The sequence below is a fragment of the Oratosquilla oratoria genome, chromosome 26 (genome assembly GCF_046742065.1).
Source record: "Oratosquilla oratoria isolate Oo_2021 chromosome 26, ASM4674206v1, whole genome shotgun sequence".
Taxonomy (NCBI): Eukaryota; Metazoa; Arthropoda; class Malacostraca; order Stomatopoda; family Squillidae; genus Oratosquilla; species Oratosquilla oratoria.
Window position 1 is genome coordinate 57,116,721 of NC_134802.1, and position 22,863 is coordinate 57,139,583.

Consider the following 22,863-nt stretch of genomic DNA (forward strand, 5'->3'; position numbering starts at 1 on the left):
GTCGGGCTTTTTTAATGTCATCGGCTTAGGAGGAGGGGAGCAGTTACCAGTCAAATGTTTTGTAAAAAAAAAAAAAAAAAAAAAAAAAAAAAAAAAAAAAAAACATTTGAGGCTGAGAGAAATCTTGGTCCCTTTCCAGAGACTGAGTGCCATCCCCTCAGGGTTGCATACTCCAGACTGAGGTAAAGATGTTGACAGGTGGGAGGGAGACAATTCTCTCTGATGTCCATCATACAGGACCACTTCACTGCTGCGTGTAACAATTCAAGTGCATAGGGCAGAAGTGATGTTTTGGTTGCGGCTCTCTTCCTCCTGGAGAAGACTCCTCTCCTTGTCTCTATTTGATCAAATGAAGTGTCTAGAATCAAATCAAATCAACCATCCTGAGTCCACTGATGAACAAAGGCCTCCTTCATAGCATTCCACAATTCACACAATTACACAGAATTATGAAAGGGATGGAGATCCTTGATAGGGATGACCTATTAAAATGGGACAGAAGAAATACAAAAGGACACGAGAAGAAACTTAAGAAAGACAGTTACAGAAGAGATCCGAAAAAAACAGCTTTCCACACAGAGTAATAGATACATGGAACAAATTGAAAGAGGAAACAGTGAGTGCTAAAACTATACATGATTTTAAGAAAGAACTGGATGCGGAAAGATACAACTGCAGGTCACTACAAGCATAGCTCTCCTCCTGCAAAATAAAGCTAGATAAATACAACTCGGTAAATACAACCGTGCCAACCTCTGCCACGTCCACGTGTCTAGAATAGAAGGCAGAAAATACTGGCATGTATAAGCCATTTTGACTCTTAACATCACATGCTCTAAGAACCATATTTCCATACCAAGGAGGTGTGGGATTTACCCTTTTCTATTCTAGACACCTCAAGTGTTCTATCATTTTCATTTGTTGCTCTTTAGGGAGGATTTTGGTTTTTGAGTATAGATATGTTCCATTGGAGTGGTTTTAGTGCATCAAGTTATTAATCTTAATTACTTTGTTTTGTGTAGTTGTAGGATGTCTTTGTTTTGTTTTCTTGATTGATCCCAGTAAAGATCAAGAAGAGGTTTGACGAAGATGAAGACAGGAATCTAAAGTCAGTATGAAAGGATAGGATATGCTAAAGTACGTATACAACAGATGCAATTCCCTTTATAAGGAGGGTGGCTTAATCAAAGCACTCTTCCACCCCACCCAAACAATATAAACAAAAGACAATATAAGCTACTTTATATACTAGGGGCTTTTTCCCCCTTGCCAGGGGGGGGGGGGATAGCCAAGTCAAAAGGCATACTCGTACACCCACTCCCACCCACCACCCTTCCCTTCTTGTCATCTTAGCTCCTCATGGATGATGGGCTATCCCTGTATCATGCCCACTGCTCTGGGTCAGAAGTAATGCAGCAAGACACAGCACATCCACAGCAAAAAAAGTGTATATACAGCTGTGTCTTGCGACACTGCTTCTGACCCAGGGCAGTGGACAGGATGCAGGGATGACCCATCCAGGAGGTGCCAAGATAGGAGGAGGGTGGAGGGGAGTGGAATATATGGGATATTAAATGGGTGGGAGTGATTTCTATGCCTTTTTCTTTTTGGCTACCCCTCCGTGTAAGGGGGAAAAAGCGTTTGGTATATGTATGTATGTACAGCAGAGAATTCCTCTGATAAGGGGATAGCTAAACTAAAGCACACTCCCACACCACAAAAGACAATACTGTATAAGCAAATAAGGAAATGATTCAGTGATACACATAAATAGTATACATACATATATCAGGGTTTTTTCCCCCTTACAAAGGAGGTAGCCAAACTCAAAAACATAAATTTACTCCCACCCAATTCATCCCCACATACTCCAGTCCCATTCACCACCCCTCCCTCACCCTTTTTTTAGCTCCTCCTGGATGACAGGTCATCCCTGCATCTCGACCACTGCCCTAAAATAGCAGTAAACAAAGATCATGGTAATGAAAAATATGGATTATATAAATACTTTTATTTTCTATAGAAGTCTAAATCTAAAACTGCCTAAATCTGTTGGCTAATGTAAAGTGAAACATACAAATATATAGTAATTATTGGTATCTACATATAATTCAAGATGGCTCCTATGAAAAAAAACATTTAGATGTACATTATAGATTTGAAGACAAAATTAACAAATATATTGATTGATACCAAACAATTTTATTCATCTGGATGAATGGTCCTTGCAATGTGGTCTAAGTTATCTTGACAGAACTTGTCCACCTTTTGACAACCTTTACTGATTTTGTTTTGGCAGATCTCAGGCAATTATATTCAGATAAGAGGCAGTCTTCATACTGAAAGGGTTAATCTGAATATATATATATATATATATATATATATATATATATATATATATATACACAAAAAAAGGAATGGTATAATTTGTTTGGCTCAACAATTTAATCATATAAAGGCAATTAAGGTCCTGCTGCTGAATGAATAGAATTTTCAGAACATCTTAATACAACCTTCAGTCTGGATGAGTTCCTTTAAGTTGTGTTCCTGCAAGACAGACAACAGAGAAATTCGTCTCCCTGCTGTCCGTCTTTAACCACTTCAGTACTAGTCAAATTCTCGCACACAGCATCGGCTGCCATAGGAATGATGCATCACACTACTCGCATTATAAGATATGAAGTCACTGCTGTATTGTTTTGTTTTACTCTGAGTAATTATACATACATATACCAAAGTCTTTTTTTCCTTAAGGGAGGTAGCCAAAAAACAAAGGCATAAAAACCACTCCCACCCATTCCATCCCTAACATACCCCACTCTCTTCCACCCTCCTCCCTCCCTCTAATCTTGGTAAAGAGTAATTATAAACACAGAAAATGTGATCAAACCAGTTTACAGAATCTAGGGGTAACTCGTGTACAACTACAAAATATGTATATATAATCAAGATGCCAATGCTGGCATCTTCGTGTACCCACCGTGCCTCATGATGCCTATGCAGGCATCATCGTACTAACGCGGTTAAAATTCATCATCATCCTCACCATCAAGAGGTGTTGGCCTTGAGCAGCTGACACTGTGGACAAAGCTGAGGATCTCTCTCTAATTGTGATTCTTTTCTCCATTCTCCGTCACAAGGAGACTTGGCAACTGGAGATTGTTATTCCCCTATTACTACTATATACTATAAACCAGTGATGTAGAAACAGTTCTACATTAATATGGTATAGACACAGTTCACTATTTTTTTCATATAAATCTATGAGAGGGTCCTAGGATGCCTGCCAGCCAATGTAGCATTGTGGCTTTGTAATTAGTGAAACACGAGACAACAATTATCATGATAACTAGTGATTGCTCTCCACCCACTACTATAAGCTAGTGACAGATAGAAATAGTCTTGCATTATTATAAAATGGACAACCATCTAGTTCTTATTTTCAGAAAGATCTATGAGAAGACCCAAAGACATATACAAGCTACTTTAGGGCTGTTTGTTTCCCTTCCAGGAAACTGAAGGGAACATTTATTATTGTTATCATTCGGGTCACAATTCAACCCTCAATTGTTGTGTCGAGTTTCTAACATAGATACATGTAGCAAAGGTTTTTCCCTGCTTACAAGGGAGGTAGCCAAAGTCAAAAGGCATAATTCCACTCCCACCCATTTCATCCCCACATACTCCTCTCCCACTCACCCTCCTTCCTCCCTCTTTTCTTGGCTCCTCCTGGATGGTGGGTCATCCCTGCATCTCACCAATTACCCTGGGTCAGAAGCAATGGAGCAAGACACAGCACATCCACAGCAAGGCCTCTTCATTTAATTGGCAATGTTTTACTTGGTGGAAAACCAACAACCCTACAGATCTCTGGTAAGTAACTTTGTATTGTTGTCTGTGCTGTATCAATGTGGGACTGTTTCTTTGTCACCAGTTGAAAGTGGTAGGAAGAGGAAAGCATTTGGCACTCTTGTCAGCTTCCTGTGTGTGAAGAAGTGTAGGAAATACAATTGAACTTCATAGAAAGAGAACTTAGGCTTAGCCTTGAGACTGAGTGTCAGCCCCTCAGGGGTGCACCTTTTAGTGGAAGTGACGGGGTTGATAGGTTTTGAAAATGGGTTGCTTGGTTGTTGTTGTTGCTGTTGTTCCCTAGACTGTCTGTCCAAGCAGTTCTGGGGTCACTTGGCTGTCCATCTTGCAGGACCACTGCATGGAGATACCCGTTATTGGTCCCAATTCAACCCTTATCTGTGTAAATCCGCAGAAAACATACATAGTTCGCTTGGTTCTCCTCACAGAAGGCACACGGATTGTAATAAATTAATACAGTTTAGTAAAAGTAATGTCCAACAAAATAAAATCTATCCAAAACAAAACAGGCACATCCACAAGGATAGTGTGGTAGTGTTTGTGGAGTGTTTTATCTTCACAATATCAAAAGTACCTTTTTACTCAAAAATAATACATTAAACTTTTTGGAATTTAAGAATATTAACCACACAATTTTAACACACACTGATTTCTGTGTGTGTTTATATTTGTACATATCCTATAAGGCATTATGGTTTTAATTCAAAAAGAAAATTAATTGAACCCATGCCCAACTGAAAGACTATGCATTTCACTAAAACACGATCCAGACTGTGTCACAAGGCTGAAGGGGTGAGATACGACATCAGACCTGAAAAATCAGAAAAAACACGAAACTTACAAATTGTAGCAAATTTTTTAATTCTAAGATAACCATTGTTAAAAAAAATATATGCAGACCTTTTATGGGTATTGTAATATATATCACTTAAACTTTATCTGTATATGTAATCTGTATCTATTTGATATATCAATCTACATACCAAAGGTTTTTTTTTCACCTTATTAAGGGGGTAGCCAGTTAAGGTAAGCACCCACCCTCCATCCATCCCACACCCGTTTACCCGATTAAATATCTCTCAACTTTCTGTGGATGAGGGGCCACCCATGACCCTGCCACATTTCTCGGGTCATATACATACAAATCTAGGTAACCTTTGTGGTAGGTTAACTTACATATACCAAAGGCTTTTCCCCCTTACAAGGGAGGTAGCCAAAAAAACAAAGGCATAAAATCCACTCCCACCCATTCCATCCCCACATACTCCACTCCCATTCACCCACCTCTCTCCCTCTTATCTTGGCTCCTCCTGGATGATGGGCAATTTAATTTCTTATTTACATCATGGTACATCCTTCCAGTTGATGATTTTTAGGTAACCTCCCATATGGGATATTTAATGCATAAGTTTTATGCAATCAGTACCTGTATTTGTATGGACTTTAGAGACATTCCTTTGGATTAGAGTCATGTAATATTTTCTTACGAAACTGGAGGAAAAAAAAAAGTAACCCTACCCCTGGCTAGTTGGACCAAGAGCATGGTTCATAATATTCATGCTACAAAGTCCTCTGTAAGGGGCACCATCTTAACCTCCTGACAGGGGGAGTTTCATAACATTAAACAGAATCAGTAATATATATATATATATATATATATATGAATAAAGATGAAAATAAATAAGTGAATAAATGCTGATCAGTTATAATGTCTGCAATCCCTCTTTTCTGTTGTCTTTTGTCTCCTTTCCCATCTCTATGACTCCTTTTTGATGGAGTATTGTCCCCAAGGATAGATGCATTTTTTTCACTAACAAAGTACTTTATTTCTAACCATATCCATAGTATTGCTAATCAATGCCATTGTGGAGCAATAGCAACACTTAAGGTGGCAGCAAGCTAAGCATTTCTCGCTAGCATAATACTTGCTTTTGTTACTTTGTTTCAGTTGAAATTACTTTGGACATGGTTATGATCTTTTTGTTTTTCAAAATTCCAAATGTCAAATTGCTCGTGTCATTGAGTGAGAAAATGAATAACAAATTAAAAAGCTAGATCTATATGAATGTTAGACACATTGTTGAGATGTTCTTACAAAAGTCTAGAATATTGTAACCGAAGTAATTTCTAATCAAATGAATTAGCAAAACCAAGTAGCATGTTAGCTTCATGTGTCACCATCTTTTGGTCACCAATCTTGTCTTTGCTGTGTACCATGAGTGAAATAAACCTTTCTTTTATTTGAGTATATATTTCAAAGAGAAGCAAAGAAAGATACAGAGAAAAGCATAATTAAAGAGTAATCAGAATGAAGTTATAAATCTATTGGGAAATATATTAATTATATTGATACTTTATTGTACTGAAAAAAAATATTCAGGCTATCCAGCAGCCTTGAGTTGTCAAATAAGTAAATAATTAATTCATAAATGAATAAATAGGTAAAGTTTCCTTGTCCATTTTTCAAGGAAGTAATTGGTAAAGGTGTTAAACCAAAATCTGAAGGACAACAGGAAGGAAAAAAGGTGGAGTTGATTTTGTATATTTATTTATTTTTTATTTATGCAATTTTATTTATTTATTTACTTTTTTTTGTGAAGGCTAACATAAGAGGGTTAATCATACTTCTGCCCCGTCCACAAGGATAGAAACACTAGTAAGTTTCAGTCCATAATAACAGCAACAACAACATTCTGTTGGCCTGAATCAATTCTGCTTCAAATCTATGACTCAGATGAGCACTGTCTGAACAGCTGATTGGTTACGTAGATTCTGTGTAGAGGTCTTTGGGCTGAGCACTTTGATCAGTTTACATAGCTAACTCTCCAAATGGCCAGCTTCCCATGGCCAGTGTTTGGGTAATGGCTGCTGATCCACCAATATATATAACTCTACCCTTTCTGAATGAGGTTTGAGAGGTTGTAAGTTGAAGAATGGAAGAGTGGCTTTGCATCTGCAATGTCATCATGAAGTTACTGAAAGCCAGAGATGAAGCCATGATCTGTGAGTTGTATGTAGTGCTGTCTGCCATTTGGAAGCCCAATATCATTATAACTGAAAAATGGGTTTGTTCCTTTTTTTAAGGTAAATGGGTCCATGATTACTACAGTATTACATTGCTCAATGTTACAAGCAAGATGTTTGCTCATCAGATGCCTGAGTAGTCCAGGCTAATGATCACCAAGTCAACAAATGATTGGATCCTAATGATTCAAGTTCTTATGGAGTGTTGACGTTATTTTCAATAGGGGTTGCAGGCTACTTATGTTGATCTCAAGAAGGAGTTTGGAGAGTGTATTGTTTAGTGCTTTGGGATCTTCTGCAGATCTGCGAGATTATTGCAAGGATCACTGACCTTATGCCTGGTTCATTTACAAGGAAAGAAAGTACTGTGAAGTGTGGAGGAAGTACATCCAACTCCTTTCCTTTGAAGTGTGGAATGAGGTAAGGTAGAGTCCTTGCCCTAACAATCTACAGCACCTGCACGGACTGGGTATTGGATCCCAATGGCAACACTTAGGTTACCAACCTTGTCTTTGCTGATGGAGCTGTGCTTTTTGTGAAGTCTTTGGAAATTCTGTTTGCAACCCTAGAGTCACCATACAGGGAAGCTAGACCACTGGAACTCCAGGTTTCCTGGGTCAAGATCAAGGTCTAGGTGTTTGAAGACTCAATCAGTCAAGCTGTTGCCACAGGTCTCTCTTGCAGGAGAACTAAAGCCCCCAGGTAAGTGGCAATGGGGAATGGTTTTGGCGTGTGAGTGAAGAGACCCAACCCATGGTTTCTGGCAGATGCTCCCCAGTGATGATAATGATGATTATGATGACAGAGGACTGCTTTTATGTCTTTTCTCAACTTCTGACCTTTAGAAGTGACTTGTCTCTTAACACCTCCCCCTGATTTATGCCCTGCTGTTGGGTGGTCAAGATGAGCGTTGCTTCAGCAGTGGTTTCTGGAGGAAATACAAGGTTAAAACCATGAGTGAAGTGTTTCAAGGTTTCTCTATTGTGATGTGCTAGGTAGGCCAGAGGATTCTACTTGGCTGACAGATGGATTCTGGACAAAAGGTGTGTCAATCAGAACTTCTTTTTGCCCTGAGTCTGTCCATCTCTCAACAGAATAAACTTATCTGGCACTAAGCCAGAATAAAGATCTGAAAAGCATATCACCATAGTGGAGTAATTAACACATTCACTACCACAGGGGCACCAAGGAGATGACTGAAATTGCCTGGCAGCAGCCATCATGAAGGGAAAAGTGCCACTGTAAGGAACCAGTTTAATCAATTGATTCGTTGTTTCAGTTCTCTCTTGCTACTGATCCATGGCCCCCAGTGGACTGGTCACAACCACCAATTCAACCCGTAAATCACTTAGTAAGAGAATTTTATGTTGTTATTTATACCGAGTGGTTGGGGGACAGGAGTGGGGTTAGTGAGGAGTTATATGTGAATGATATTTTGACACAGTCCGAAGGGATTTCTCCCTGTCTTCAATGTTTCTGCAAGAGGGGATGGAGAGAGGGAGTCACCGTCTCATCAATTAAATGAAGTGGCTTTGCTGTGGATGTGCTGTGTCTTGCTGCATTGACTCTGACCTAGGGTGATGGGTGAGATGCGGGGATGACCTGTCATCCATGAGGAGCCAAGGTGAAAGGGAGGGAGGGTGGTGGATGACAGTGAAATGGGTGGGAGAGGAATTATGCCATTTGACTTTGGATTCCTCCCTGGTAAGGGGGGAAAGAATGCTTGGTATATGTATATATTTATAATGAGTGAATGTAGTCCAGTGCACATTTGTCCTCTTTGTAGTTGTATCTGAGGTGACTTATGTCTGCTTTATGCTAATTCTGTGTTGGCAGACACTGAATGTAAGCATGCCAGTGTAGTTCTTGTCTGTCTTAAAACTGATTTCTCTACTTGACCGATTGCCGAGGAGGGGCGGAGTTTGATGAAGTATAGAATTGTTATAGTCTATTATTGAGTGCTTGTTTTGTGGTCAAGTGTGTATGTGTTTTTATATAGACGTACTGTGACTGCTGGAGTTGTTTTCATGTTACATTTGGTGAGTCATCTATAATGGGAAGTCTTTATAAATGGAGTGAGGGTGAGCACACTGGGATGTATGGAGAAGTCATTGGTTGGTTGTTTTGATGGGGTTTTCTTATAAGTTTGCAAGAGTCCGGTACATTCTAACTGAGGAGTTACTTTAGGGTTTTGTTCCCTCCTTGGTCTACTGATTGCGTGTTTAGCCATATGAGGTGAGGAGTGTTCAGGTCTCCATCCAATCAGTGGTTTGTTAATTCAGTGAGCAATTGGAGTTCTGTTATATATCCTTGCCATGTTGATGTAGTAGATGGGATGTGGTTAATTGAGATGGGTTACAATTACTTTGCCACTGAATGGGTGCCAAGGAAATGAATAAAATTGCCTGCTGGCAGCCAGAAAAAATCCCACTCAGAATGGGAGTAAACATATTTATATAGAAACAGTTCACACTAATCAAAGGACAACATGGCGTCTCGAATCTGTCGTCGCAGCTCCATTTGGTAATGTATTTGCTTTTAGCAAGTTTTTTTTTCCGCCAGTAGTCTTTAGACGTATATTACGCTGACGTATTATAATTTACAAAATTAATATCTAATTTTCTATTGCTATATCGTTTAGGTGTGCATTTCAAATAAACCGATGTAAGCACTAAAAGGAGGGAATATCTTACGTGATTTAGTGTTGTTGGCTTTAGTGCTGATTCTGATGTTGCTATTTGCTGCAGCCAGAAGCTTTGCCCTGCTGTTCGCCAGAGGCTGTTTGTTACTCCTGTAAAGATAAATGGAAAATTATAAGTAAAGAAATATGTAAGTAAATAAAGAAATATAGTGATGAGATTGATAAGTATATATATATATATATATATATATATATATATATATATATATATATATATATATATATATATATGTATATATATATATATATATATATATAAGTATGGAAGACAAATGAGTGGAAATGTGGTGAGGTAAACACAGAGAACACTTGGATTTTTTAGTCACTGACTTTTCGTACCTACCAGGGCATTCTCAAAGTGCATACGATTTCAGAAAATCCACAACATATACTACATCCTTGCCATGTCACCCTCCATCCGCCACCTCTCTGTCCTTATCCGTCCTCTTGATCTCCTTGATTATCAAACTGCTTGCTGGTCCTGCCAACTTGATGAACTCATCCTTATGGTTGATGCAGGGGTGGGAAGCGATGTAGGCTGACAGTTATTTTATTTCTCTTTTTCGCTAGTACTTTGTGGAGCACTTTTACCCTATTCCAGTCTGGGAGATGACCACAAATAAAGCACTAACTAGTTGGAAGCTCGATGAGCTCTGATGTTATTTCTGTGTTCGTGTGTCCGTAGATCTACTGATCTTCTGTCTCTCCATAATACCCTAGTGCAGCATTTCCCAAACTGGGGGAAATTTCCCCCCGGAGGGAAATTTGAAGTTACCAGGGGAGAATAATTACACTACCTACTAACAATAAAAAAAATTATCAGATGGAGTTTCTCATGCATGAAAGAGAGTATGCCTGTTGTTAATGGGTGGTGTAATTTATGTAACTATTGGAAATTGGTATGTTATAACACATTTGTAAAAGTTCACTATAAACCCACTATCAGAGAAAAGGACTACAGATAGTAGTCGAAATATACAGTTTCCCTGTACTTCCGTTATTATTTCTCTGATAATGGGTTTATAGTGAACTTATGTAACTATGTTTATCAGTTTATTTGTACATTTTTAAAATAAATTAGTAAATAGTCACAGTGTGTCTTGCCATGAAGGGAGGGGATATGGATGGTTAAACTGGTTGTAGGGGGAAATGACAGAAAAAAAAGTTTGGGAACCACAGTCCTAGTAGGCAACACTAGCGTGGTATATTATAGACCACGCCTTTATTCCTTTCTCTGCGGTCTCAATCTTGTTCCTGAAAACAACCCCTCCGATACTTGTACCGGTGGAACAGGTAATTTTCACATTCGCTTTTGTGAGAAGTTGCCCCAACTCCCACCGCTTATTTCGAGTTGGGAGAGGACACAATCCCACTTTTGCCCTCCTCGGACCGGTTGTCCGTCTTTCTTCTCATTATCACCGCTGTTTTCTCTCTTAATATATGCAGTAGTTCTTCCGGGTATCTGTAGTGTTCTTCGGCACGTGCCCACTTACACACCTCGTGCCGCAGTGGTTAGAGTTCTCGCCTACCACCACGACGGTCCGGGTTCGAATCCAGCCCAGGGTTGAAATAATTTCAGTATCGCTACGTTGAGGGTTGTTACTCCAACTCTCATGGGCGGGGAGTTGGGGGTGTGCGTGCGTGTAAGGTCACAGTATCACCCATAGATCGGTCATATGAGCTATGAGCTCTCATCCGGGAGGTTAATAACTGTCGATCACGAGTCCAACACGTGATCCAAGACCATGGTGAATCACCAAGGACAACAGGAGACTGTTAATTAACAAGACAAATAATCAACAGAAAACACTGATATCATCACATCATGTCCGGACACACGCCGTCTCCCCATCCCGGAAGCGTTAAACATTGAAGAAACGGAACCTAATCTCAACACACAGTCATCAGACTTGCAAGCATTACCCAGCATGAGAAGAAACATGACCCCTGGAACCAGCCAATCACAGACAAGGATGAACGAGACAGACGACATAAGTACGTTAGACTCCTAAAAAGACAGCATTTCCGTCTCCTTCACCGAGACGACAAAATCCCACATCCACGCCACTGAAGAATAGTCAGTGCAAATCGAAATCGTGATACGGCAGTTCAGATGACCTCCTATGGAGAAATCATCTCACAACTTGAGAGATTAAGATGGTCTTGAGAAATATGGAGAATATCTTAAAGAAAATACAAAATTCTGAGTTAGCCATAATTTTTAATTATACACACACACACGCACACACACACACACACACACACACTTTCAACGAACGGACGGCTTGAAGAACGTTCTGAAGAAAAGTGCAGATTGTGGATCCCAACGCAAAGAGAAGTGCCTTTTTGTATTTACAGGGTGGGGGGAAATTGCTCGTGGGGTAGTGGGAAAGTAAGGAAAGAGGAGAAGGGGAGGGATTGCTGGGAAAATGGAAGGTAATGAGGAAGTAGAGGACTTGGTCCAAACAGACCGCCGTAAAGTAAACAAACGACCACAAGACGAGCTGGAGGACGACGGAATGTCTAATAAGAATGTAAAGATTAGAAGTATAGATAGGAACAATACAGTAGAAAGTGATGAGAATATTTTCAAGGGATTTAAAGAGAGTGGGGGGGGACACAACCCCCCCCCCCCCGACTGACAAGACTAGAGAAGAAGGTTGATAAGGTGATCGAGGACTTGGAGAGTAGGTTAGGTCATATGAACACCATTTTACAAAGGGTTGAAAGATTGGAAGAACTGGAAAAGGCGAATAAAAACTTAACTGATAAAATAGAAGACCTAAAAAGACAGTTAAGAGAGGTAAAGGTGGAGAATGAGGAATTGAAGAAGAATAGTAAAGAAAACAGAGAAACGATAGCTAAAGAAAGTAAAAATTGGAAGAAAACCCAAGAAGGAAATAAGGTTTCATTCACTGACATAGTCAAACAGCAATTGAAAGAACATACTGAAGACTCAGTTATTAAAGTGATGAGACAAAAGGAGAATATAGTAAGGGATTTAGCAGACAAGAAGAAATGTATAATTATATTAGGAATGGAAGAGAAACACAACACAGATAGAACCACAAGAATCAAAGAGGAAAATGAAAAAGTAAGCCAATTACTAGAATCAGTTCAGGAAGATGAACCAGAAATTATGAAACAAATCGAAGAGAAATTTAGACTCGGAAAGTATAGCACAGACAAGACCAGACCAATTAAGATTAAATTCAAGTCACAAACAACGGCAGAGAATATCTTATCCAAAACAGGGAAACTAGCAACAAGTGAACAATACAAAAAGATATGGATAAAAAGAGAAATGAATAAAGAGGAAAGAGAGGAAGAAAAGCAGAAAAGACTGGAAGCTAAGGCAAAAAACGAGAACAGAACGGAGTCAGAGAAAGAGAGATTCTATTGGAGAGTAGTGAACATGAAACTAAGGAAGTTCGACATACAAAAGAAAAACATAAGGGAAACAGAGAACACAATGGAAGTGGCAGAAAACTAAGAGTGTCTTACACAAATATAGATGGATTAATAACAGGATTGAATGAGCTGAATGATTATTTGAAAGAAAAAGAACCGGACATAATGGGAATTGTAGAAACAAAATTAAAAGGCCCACTACCACCCAACAGTGTAGGACATGATGCATACAATTATTGGATTAGAAACAGAGAGAAAAAGCAAGGGGGTGGAGTTATGTTCCTGACTAAGAAGGATATAAACGTGAAAGGTGTCATATATGGAAAGAATACAGTAGAGATGATTATGATAGAAGTGGAAGACAGAGATAAGAAGAGCAGAAAATTTGTGATCAATTATGTGCCTCATGGGAGGAGAGTGAATATAAAAGTATGTTAGAGGACACAAAGATAGCATTAACTAAAATAATGGAAGACGGAGGAAGAATAGTTATGATGGGCGACTTTAATTGCAAAGAAATCTGCTGGGAAGAAATGACAGTAAAGAGTGGTGATGACTCATGGGGAAATGCTCTACTTGATATGATTACTGACCATTCAATGACACAATGGATACAAGAGAACACTAGGTATAGAAATGAAGAAGAACCATCGAGGCTAGACTTAATAATTACATCTGAACCTAGAATAGTGGACAAGATTGAATATAAAACACCAATAGGTAAAAGTGACCACATATTGATTGAACTGGAACTTAATGAAGAAAAATATATCAAAAGAAATGAACAATATAGAAAAGGAAGAATGATGTATGAAAAAACAAACTTTGATCAAATAAGAGAATTCTTCCAACAAGAAAACTGGGAAGAAATATACAAAGAAGAAACATCAGTGGAAGAGAAATGGAATATTTTGACAAAAATTTACAAAAAAGGAGTGGAAAAGTATGTCCCAAGACAAAAACAAGAACAAGAATATGTAAAATGCTGGTACAACAAAAGTTGTAGGGAGTTAAAAGACAAAAGAGACAAAGCCTGGACCAGATGGAAAAAAGACAGAAGACCTGAAAAATGGAAAATATATACTGGTTATAGAAATGAATATGTACAAAAGTGCAGAGAGGAAAAAAGAAAATATGAAAAAGATGTTATAGAAAAGTGTAAAGATCAACCAAAACTATTCTACAGATTTGTAAACAATAAACTGAAAAACAAACAAGACTTGGAGAAATTAAGACAAGGAGGAGTTGAATACACTGAGGAAATGGAAATGGCAGAAATTATGAACAAACATTTTAAATCAGTGTTTACAAGGGAAAATATACAACCTGAAGAGATTGAGTGGAAAGAAAAAGCCCCCCCTATGGAAGAAATAGAAGTAACAAAGAATGAAATATTGACACACTTGGGTAATTTTGATGTCAGAAAATCACATGGGCCAGATGAAATAGCAAACTGGATTCTGAAAGAATGCAGGAATGAACTGGCAGACAAAATACATAGCATAATAAGCAGTTCCTTAAAAGAAGGAAAAGTTCCAGAAGATTGGAAAAAAGCAAATATAGTACCTATATATAAAGGAGGAAATAAAGAAGAACCTACCAACTATAGACCAGTCTCTCTAACAAGTACAATAGCAAAAATATGTGAAAGAATTATCAAAAGTAGATGGGTAAAATACTTGGAAAAAAACAACGTACTAAATCCAAGACAATTTGGATTCAGACAAGGACGATCATGCGTCACCAATTTAATATGTTTCTATTCAAGGCTAATAGATATAATACAAGAAAGAGATGGATGGGCTGATTGTGCATTTCTAGACCTAAAAAAAGCTTTTGACAAAGTACCACATAAGAAGTTGCTTAAGAAATTAGAATATGAAGGAGGAATACAAGGTAAATTGCTAAATTGGATGGAAGACTTTTTGCAAGAAAGAAAAATGAGAGTAGTGATAAGAGATCAGCACTCAAAATGGAATGAAGTAATAAGCGGTGTCCCGCAGGGAACAGTTCTGGCCCCAATAATGTTTGCTATATATATTAATGATATGGATGAAGGAATTGAAAGCTATATGAGCTTCTTTGCAGATGATGCAAAACTACTGAAAAGAGTGAAAACTGAAGAAGATTGTGAATCACTACAGAGAGATCTAAATAAAGTACAAGAATGGAGTAGGAAGTGGGAGATGGAGTTCAATACAAAAAAGTGTAGTATAATGGAGTTTGGAAAAAGCAAAAACAGAATAACAGGATCATATAATTTGGGAGAAGAAGGAATAAAAAAAGTAGAAAAATGAGAAGGACCTGGGAGTCATTGTTATGAATAATATATCACCTGAGAAACATATAAATAAGATTTTTGGAGAAACTTATAATTTAATAAGAACAATCAAAGTGGCATTTACATACCTGGATGAAGAAATGGTGAGGAAAATCCTAATCACCCTGATAAGACCAAGATTGGAATATGCAGCAACGATATGGTCACCAAGTACAAAAAAATGTATAAAAAAAACTAGAAAGAATACAAAGAGCAATCACAAAACTGGCACCAACACTCTCCAAACTATCATATGAAGAGAGACTACAAAAACTTAAACTACAGACACTAGAGCAAAGAAGAGAGAGAGGAGATTTGATAGCTATTTACAGAATCATGAAAGGCATAGAAATTACTGATAGAGAGAATCTGATAAAATGGGATGACAGAAATACAAGAGGACACGGAAAGAAAATAAAAAAGACAGCTATAGAAGAGATTTGAAAAATAACAGCTTTCCTCACAGAGTAATAGACAGTTGGAACAAGTTAGATGAGAAAGTGGTGTGTGCAAAAACAATACATGAATTTAAAAATAGTTTAGATAAAATGAGACATGAAGACGGGACCCCACGAGCATAGCTCCCCTTCCCGTAAAATACAACTAGGTAAATACAACTAGGTAAATACACACACACACACACACACACACACACACACACACACACACACACACACACACACACACACACACACACACTTTCAACGAACGGACGGCTTGAAGAACGTTCTGAAGAAAAGTGCAGATTGTGGATCCCAACGCAAAGAGAAGTGCCTTTTTGTGTTTGCAGGGTGGGGGGAAATTGCTCGTGGGGTAGTGGGAAAGTAAGGAAAGAGGAGAGGGGGAGGGATTGCTGGGGAAATGGAAGGTAATGAGGAGGTGGAGGAATTGGCCCTGACGGGCCGCCGAAAGGTAGACAAACGACCGCAAGACGAGCTGGATGATGACGACATGTCTAATAGGAATGTGAAGATTAGAGGTATAGATAGGAGCAATATAGTAGAAAGTGATGAGAATATTTTCAAGGGATTTAAAGAGGGTGGGGGGGACACAACCCCCCCCCCCGACTGACAAGACTAGAAGAGAAGGTCGATAAGATGAACGAGGACTTGGAGCGTAGGTTCGGTAATGTTGACAGTATAATACGAAGAATTGAAAAATTGGAAGAACTAGAGAGGGCGAACAAAAACTTAACTAAGGAAATTGAAGAATTAAAACAACAGTTAAAATAAGTAAAAGATGAGAATAAAGTCTTAAAGGAGAATAATATGGAGAACAAGGAGGGTTGGAAAAAAAATCAAGAAAATAGCAAGGTTGCATTCACTGACATAATCAGACAGCAAATGAATGAACAAACTGAAAACTCAGTTATTAAAGTGATGAGACAGAAGGAGAATATAGTAAGAGACTTAGCAGACAAAAAGAAATGTATTATTATATTAGGAATGGAAGAGAAACACAACACAGATAGAACCACAAGAATCAAAGAGGAAAATGAAAAAGTAAGCCAATTACTAGAATCAGTTCAGGAAGATGAACCAGAAATTATGAAACAAATCGAAGAGAAATTTAGACTCGGAAAGTATAGCACAGACAAGACCAGACCAATTAAGATTAAATTCAAGTCACAAACAACGGCAGAGAATATCTTATCCAAAACAGGGAAACTAGCAACAAGTGAACAATACAAAAAGATATGGATAAAAAGAGAAATGAATAAAGAGGAAAGAGAGGAAGAAAAGCAGAAAAGACTGGAAGCTAAGGCAAAAAACGAGAACAGAACGGAGTCAGAGAAAGAGAGATTCTATTGGAGAGTAGTGAACATGAAACTAAGGAAGTTCGACATACAAAAGAAAAACATAAGGGAAACAGAGAACACAATGGAAGTGGCAGAAAACTAAGAGTGTCTTACACAAATATAGATGGATTAATAACAGGATTGAATGAGCTGAATGATTACCTGTCAGATAAAAAACCAGACATAATGGGAATTGTAGAAACAAAATTAAAAGGCCCACTACCACCCAACAGTGTAGGACATGATGCATACAATTATTGGATTAGAAACAGAGAGAAAAAGCAAGGGGGTGGAGTCATGTTCCTGACAAAGAAGGATATAAACGTGAAAGGTGTCATATATGGAAAGAATACAGTAGAGATGATTATGATAGAAGTGGAAGACAGAGATAAGAAGAGCAGAAAATTTGTGATCAATTATGTGCCTCCAAAAACAGCCTCATGGGAGGAGAGTGAACATAAAAGTATGTTAGAGGACACAAAGATAACATTAAATAAAATAATGGAAGATGGAGGAAGAATAGTTATGATGGGCGACTTTAATTGCAAAGAAATCTGCTGGGAAGAAATGACAGTAAAGGGTGGAGATGACTCATGGGGAAACGCTCTACTTGAGATGATTATTGACCACACAATGACACAATGGATACAGGAGAACACTAGGTATAGAAATGAAGAAGAACCATCGAGACTAGACTTATTAATTACATCTGAACCTAGAATAGTGGACAAGATTGAATATAAAACACCAATAGGTAAAAGTGACCACATATTGATTGAACTGGAACTTAATGAAGAAAAATATATCAAAAGAAATGAACAATATAGAAAAGGAAGAATGATGTATGAAAAAACAAACTTTGATCAAATAAGAGAATTCTTTCAACAAGAAAACTGGGAAGAAATATACAAAGAAGAAACATCAGTGGAAAAGAAATGGAATATTTTGACAAAAATGTACAAAAAAGGAGTGGAAAAGTATGTCCCAAGACAAAAACAAGAACAAGAATATGTAAAATGCTGGTACAACAAAAGCTGTAGGGAGTTAAAAGACAAAAGAGACAAAGCCTGGACCAGATGGAAAAAAGACAGAAAACCTGAAAAATGGAAAATATATACCAGTTATAGAAATGAATATGTACAAACATGCAGAGAGGAAAAGAGAAAATATGAAAAAGACGTCATAGAAAAATGTAAAGATCAACCAAAACTATTCTACAGATTTGTAAACAATAAACTGAAAAACAAACAGGACTTGGAGAAATTAAGACAAGGGGGAGTTGAATACACTGAGGAAATGGAAATGGCGGAAATTATGAACAAACATTTTAAATCAGTGTTTACAAGGGAGAACATACAACCTGAAGAGATTGAATGGAAAGAGAAAGTCCCCCCTATGGAAGAAATAGAAGTAACAAAGAATGAAATATTGACACACTTGGGTAATTTTGATGTCAGAAAATCGCATGGGCCAGATGAAATAGCAAACTGGATTCTGAAAGAATGCAGGAATGAACTGGCAGACAAAATACATAGCATAATAAGCAGTTCCTTAAAAGAAGGAAAAGTTCCAGAAGATTGGAAAAAAGCAAATATAGTACCTATATATAAAGGAGGAAATAAAGAAGAACCTACCAACTATAGACCAGTCTCTCTAACAAGTACAATAGCAAAAATATGTGAAAGAATTATCAAAAGTAGATGGGTAAAATACTTGGAAAAAAAACAACGTACTAAATCCAAGACAATTTGGATTCAGACAAGGACGATCATGCGTCACCAATTTAATATGTTTCTATTCAAGGCTAATAGATATAATACAAGAAAGAGATGGATGGGCTGATTGTGCATTTCTAGACCTAAAAAAAGCTTTTGACAAAGTACCACATAAGAAGTTGCTTAAGAAACTAGAATCTGAAGGAGGAATACAAGGTAAATTACTAAATTGGATGGAAGACTTTTTGCAAGAAAGAAAAATGAGAGTAGTGATAAGAAACCAGCACTCAAAATGGAATGAAGTAATAAGCGGTGTCCCGCAGGGAACAGTTCTGGCCCCAATAATGTTTGCTATATATATTAATGATATGGATGAAGGAATTGAAAGCTATATGAGCTTCTTTGCAGACGATGCAAAACTACTGAAAAGAGTGAAAACTGAAGAAGATTGTGAATCACTACAGAGAGATCTAAATAAAGTACAGGAATGGAGTAGGAAGTGGGAGATGGAGTTCAATACAAAAAAGTGCAGTATAATGGAATTTGGAAAAAGTAAAAACAGAATAACAGGATCATATAATTTGGGAGAAGAGGGAATAAAAAAAGTAGAAAATGAAAAGGACCTGGGAGTCATTGTTATGAATAATATGTCACCTGAAAAACATATAAATAAGATTTTTGGAGAAACTTATAATCTAATAAGAACAATCAAAGTGGCATTTACATACCTGGATGAAGAAATGGTGAGGAAAATCCTAATCACCCTGATAAGACCAAGATTAGAATATGCAGCAACAATATGGTCACCAAGTACAAAAAAATGTATAAAAAAACTTGAAAGAATACAAAGAGCAATTACAAAACTGGCACCAACACTCTCAAAACTATCATATGAAGAGAGACTACAAAAACTTGAACTACAGACACTAGAGCAAAGAAGAGAGAGAGGAGATTTGATAGCTATTTACAGAATCATGAAAGGCATAGAAATTACTGATAGAGAGAATCTGATAAAATGGGATGACAGAAATACAAGAGGACACGGAAAGAAAATAAAAAAAGACAGCTATAGAAGAGATTTGAAAAAGAACAGCTTTCCACACAGAGTAATAGACAGTTGGAACAAGTTAGATGAGAAAGTGGTGTGTGCAAAAACAATACATGAATTTAAAAATTGTTTAGATAAAATGAGAAATGAAGACGGGACCCCACGAGCATAGCTCCCCTTCCCGTAATATACAACTAGGTAAATACAACTAGGTAAATACACACACACACACACACACACACACACACACACACAGTATATATATATATATATATATATATATATATATATTATATGTGTGTATGTATGTATGTATATATATACATCGCTGTAATTCGACTACCTAAAGATACAGAGAATATCAAGATCGAGAAAGGAGTACGGCAAGGCGATACAATTGCATCCAAATTATTTACAGCTTGCTTGGAAGAGATTTTCAGACGGTTGAGTTGGGAAGAGAAAAGTTTGAAGATTAATGGCGAATATTTGAACCACCTAATGTTTGCGGATGACATCATGCTTATTTCAGAAAGAGCAGAAGTCTTGCAAGATATACTGAGTGATCTGATCAAGGAAAGTCTCAAAGTAGGTTTAAAAATGAATAAGAGTAAAACAAAAGGAATGTTCAACCCGAAAGTTCAAAGTAAAATATTATAATCGATGGTGAGATTCTTGAAGAAGTTGTAGAGTACAATATTATTTAGGCCAGATGGTGAGTGACCAAAAATAATGATAATGAAATAAAAATACGTATTACAATTGGTTGAAACGTAAAGTTTACAGTCAATGCATTCTACCAGCAATGATCTACGGGTGTGAGACTTGGAAACTGACGAAGGCGATGGGAACAAAACTAAGGACTGCACAGAGAAGAACGGAGAGATCAATGATGGGAATTACGCTGAGAGAGCGAGAGAGAGCAAGTTGGGTGAGAATGCAGACTAGAGTGAGAGATGTTGTGGAGGCGGTAAAAAAGAGGGAGTGGAATTGGGCAGGTAAGTCAATGCGAATGATTGATGAGCGATGGAGCAAGTGTGCTACTGAATGGACGCCGCGAGATGGGAAGCGTGGAAGAGACGAGATTGAGAAGTTTGCAGGAGTGACGTGCTAGTGGTTGGCGTGGTCGTGTGAATCATGGAATGCTATGCAGGAGGCCTTTGTTCAGCAGAGGACTCAGGATGGCTGATTTTATGTGTATATATATATATATATATATATATATATATATATATATATGTATATAATTGTACAACACTGAATGGGTCCCAGTGATTAGAGATACATTTTAACAACCGCAATGCACTTTAATTCTAAGCCGTCAAGGCCGACATGCAGAAATCGAAATGTGGAATTGCCAAGGACTCAAACCCCGGCATCTTCATGACAAGTGCAGTAGTGACTTACCACTACTGCACTTGTCATGAGGATGCTGGGGTTCGAGTCCTGGGCAGTACCGCATTTTAATTTCTGCATATCGACCTGGATGGCTTAGAATTAAAGTGCATTGTGGTTGTAAATATATATATATATATATAATATATATATATATATATATATATATATATATATATATATATATATATATATACAGTATATGTTCAGGACATATACATGAGTAGATGGGGTGCAGGCATATATCAACATCTGTGTACACACCCACACTTGTCTTCCCCCCTCCCCCCTACGCCACCTCCTCCCCCGTCCCTCCGTACTCTCCTCCTCGCACTCACTGTTACCAACCCCGAGCTGAAAGCGGACTGCACTCCCAACTTTCTCCTACCACTCCTCCTCCTCTTCCTCCTTCTCCTCACTCTTCTCGAGTAGTCTCCAAGCTTCTACCGGTAACTAGAATTATATTAATAATAGATGTGTTGGTTTTGAGAGGGTTTTTTTTAATCATTTTGATCCCATTGATGATTAAAATCAATCTCCCAGAAGTTTGATCGTCGAGAATGGGTGACGTCATTGACGCTTGAACGTTTCGACTAATCACTAATGTCTATTTCTCTAAACTCAGTAAAAACAGTTAACCTAACATAGTTATCTTAATCGTTTGGAACAAATCTATGTATGAGACCAGATTAAGGTTAGTTGTAACTTGACAATGATTTATCTAGATTAGATTAGAAATAAGAATTTTTAGTTCAGATTTGTTTTTATCTTTTTTTTATCGTAGGTCCCGTCGAATGGGTTTTTAGTCTCCTGGGTACCTTTGTCCTTAGCAAAAGGGCTATTGATTAGATAAAGGAGAGTGGTTGGCCCGCTTTTTACATAACCGGACGAGATGCAAACGCCACATACATATGCATGCGCACATGTGCACATATATGATACATACATACAAACACATATACACATAGTATTTGTGTACGTATATGTGTACATATACACAGTGATACATACGTATATACAAATGGATTTACATACATACAAACACATGTACAAATAGTATTCATGTACGTATAAATGTACACATACACAGTTATACAGGTGCACATATATGATACATACATACAAACACATATACACATAGTATTTGTGTACGTATATATGTACATATACACAGTGATACATATACATGGATTTACATACAAACACATGCACACATAGTATTTATGTGCGTATATATGTACATATACACAGCTATACATGTGCACATATATGATACATACATACAAACGCATATACACATAGTATTTGTGTACGTATATGTGTACATATACACAGTGATACATACGTACATATACATGGATTTACATACATACAAACACGTACAAATAGTATTTATGTACGTATATATGTACATATACACAGTTATACATGTGCACATATATGATACATACGTAAAAACACATATACATATAGTATTTATGTACGTATATATGTACATATACACAATTATACATACGTACATATACATGGATTCGCATACAATACATGCAGACACATATACACATAGTGTTTATGTACGTATAT

At 37.5% G+C, this 22,863-nt stretch overlaps 1 protein-coding gene across 2 annotated transcripts in view; it reads right to left on the reverse strand.

The window, feature by feature from the left end:
- Positions 1–2,005: 2,005 nt before the first annotated feature.
- The window catches only part of LOC143039624 (uncharacterized), a 21,914-nt gene continuing 1,056 nt past the window's right edge, over positions 2,006–22,863 (reverse strand). Inside the window, exons 2-4 of one of the 2 annotated variants that reach the window (XM_076209894.1) lie at positions 9,588–9,685; positions 7,734–7,822; positions 2,006–4,681 (exon numbers count right to left, since the gene is read on the reverse strand). In XM_076209894.1, the coding sequence (XP_076066009.1) occupies positions 4,676–4,681; positions 7,734–7,822; positions 9,588–9,685 (193 nt within the window). In that variant the 3' untranslated portion in view covers positions 2,006–4,675. The remainder of the gene's footprint in view (positions 4,682–7,733; positions 7,823–9,587; positions 9,686–22,863) is intronic. The other variant, XM_076209895.1, reaches the window with a different exon arrangement.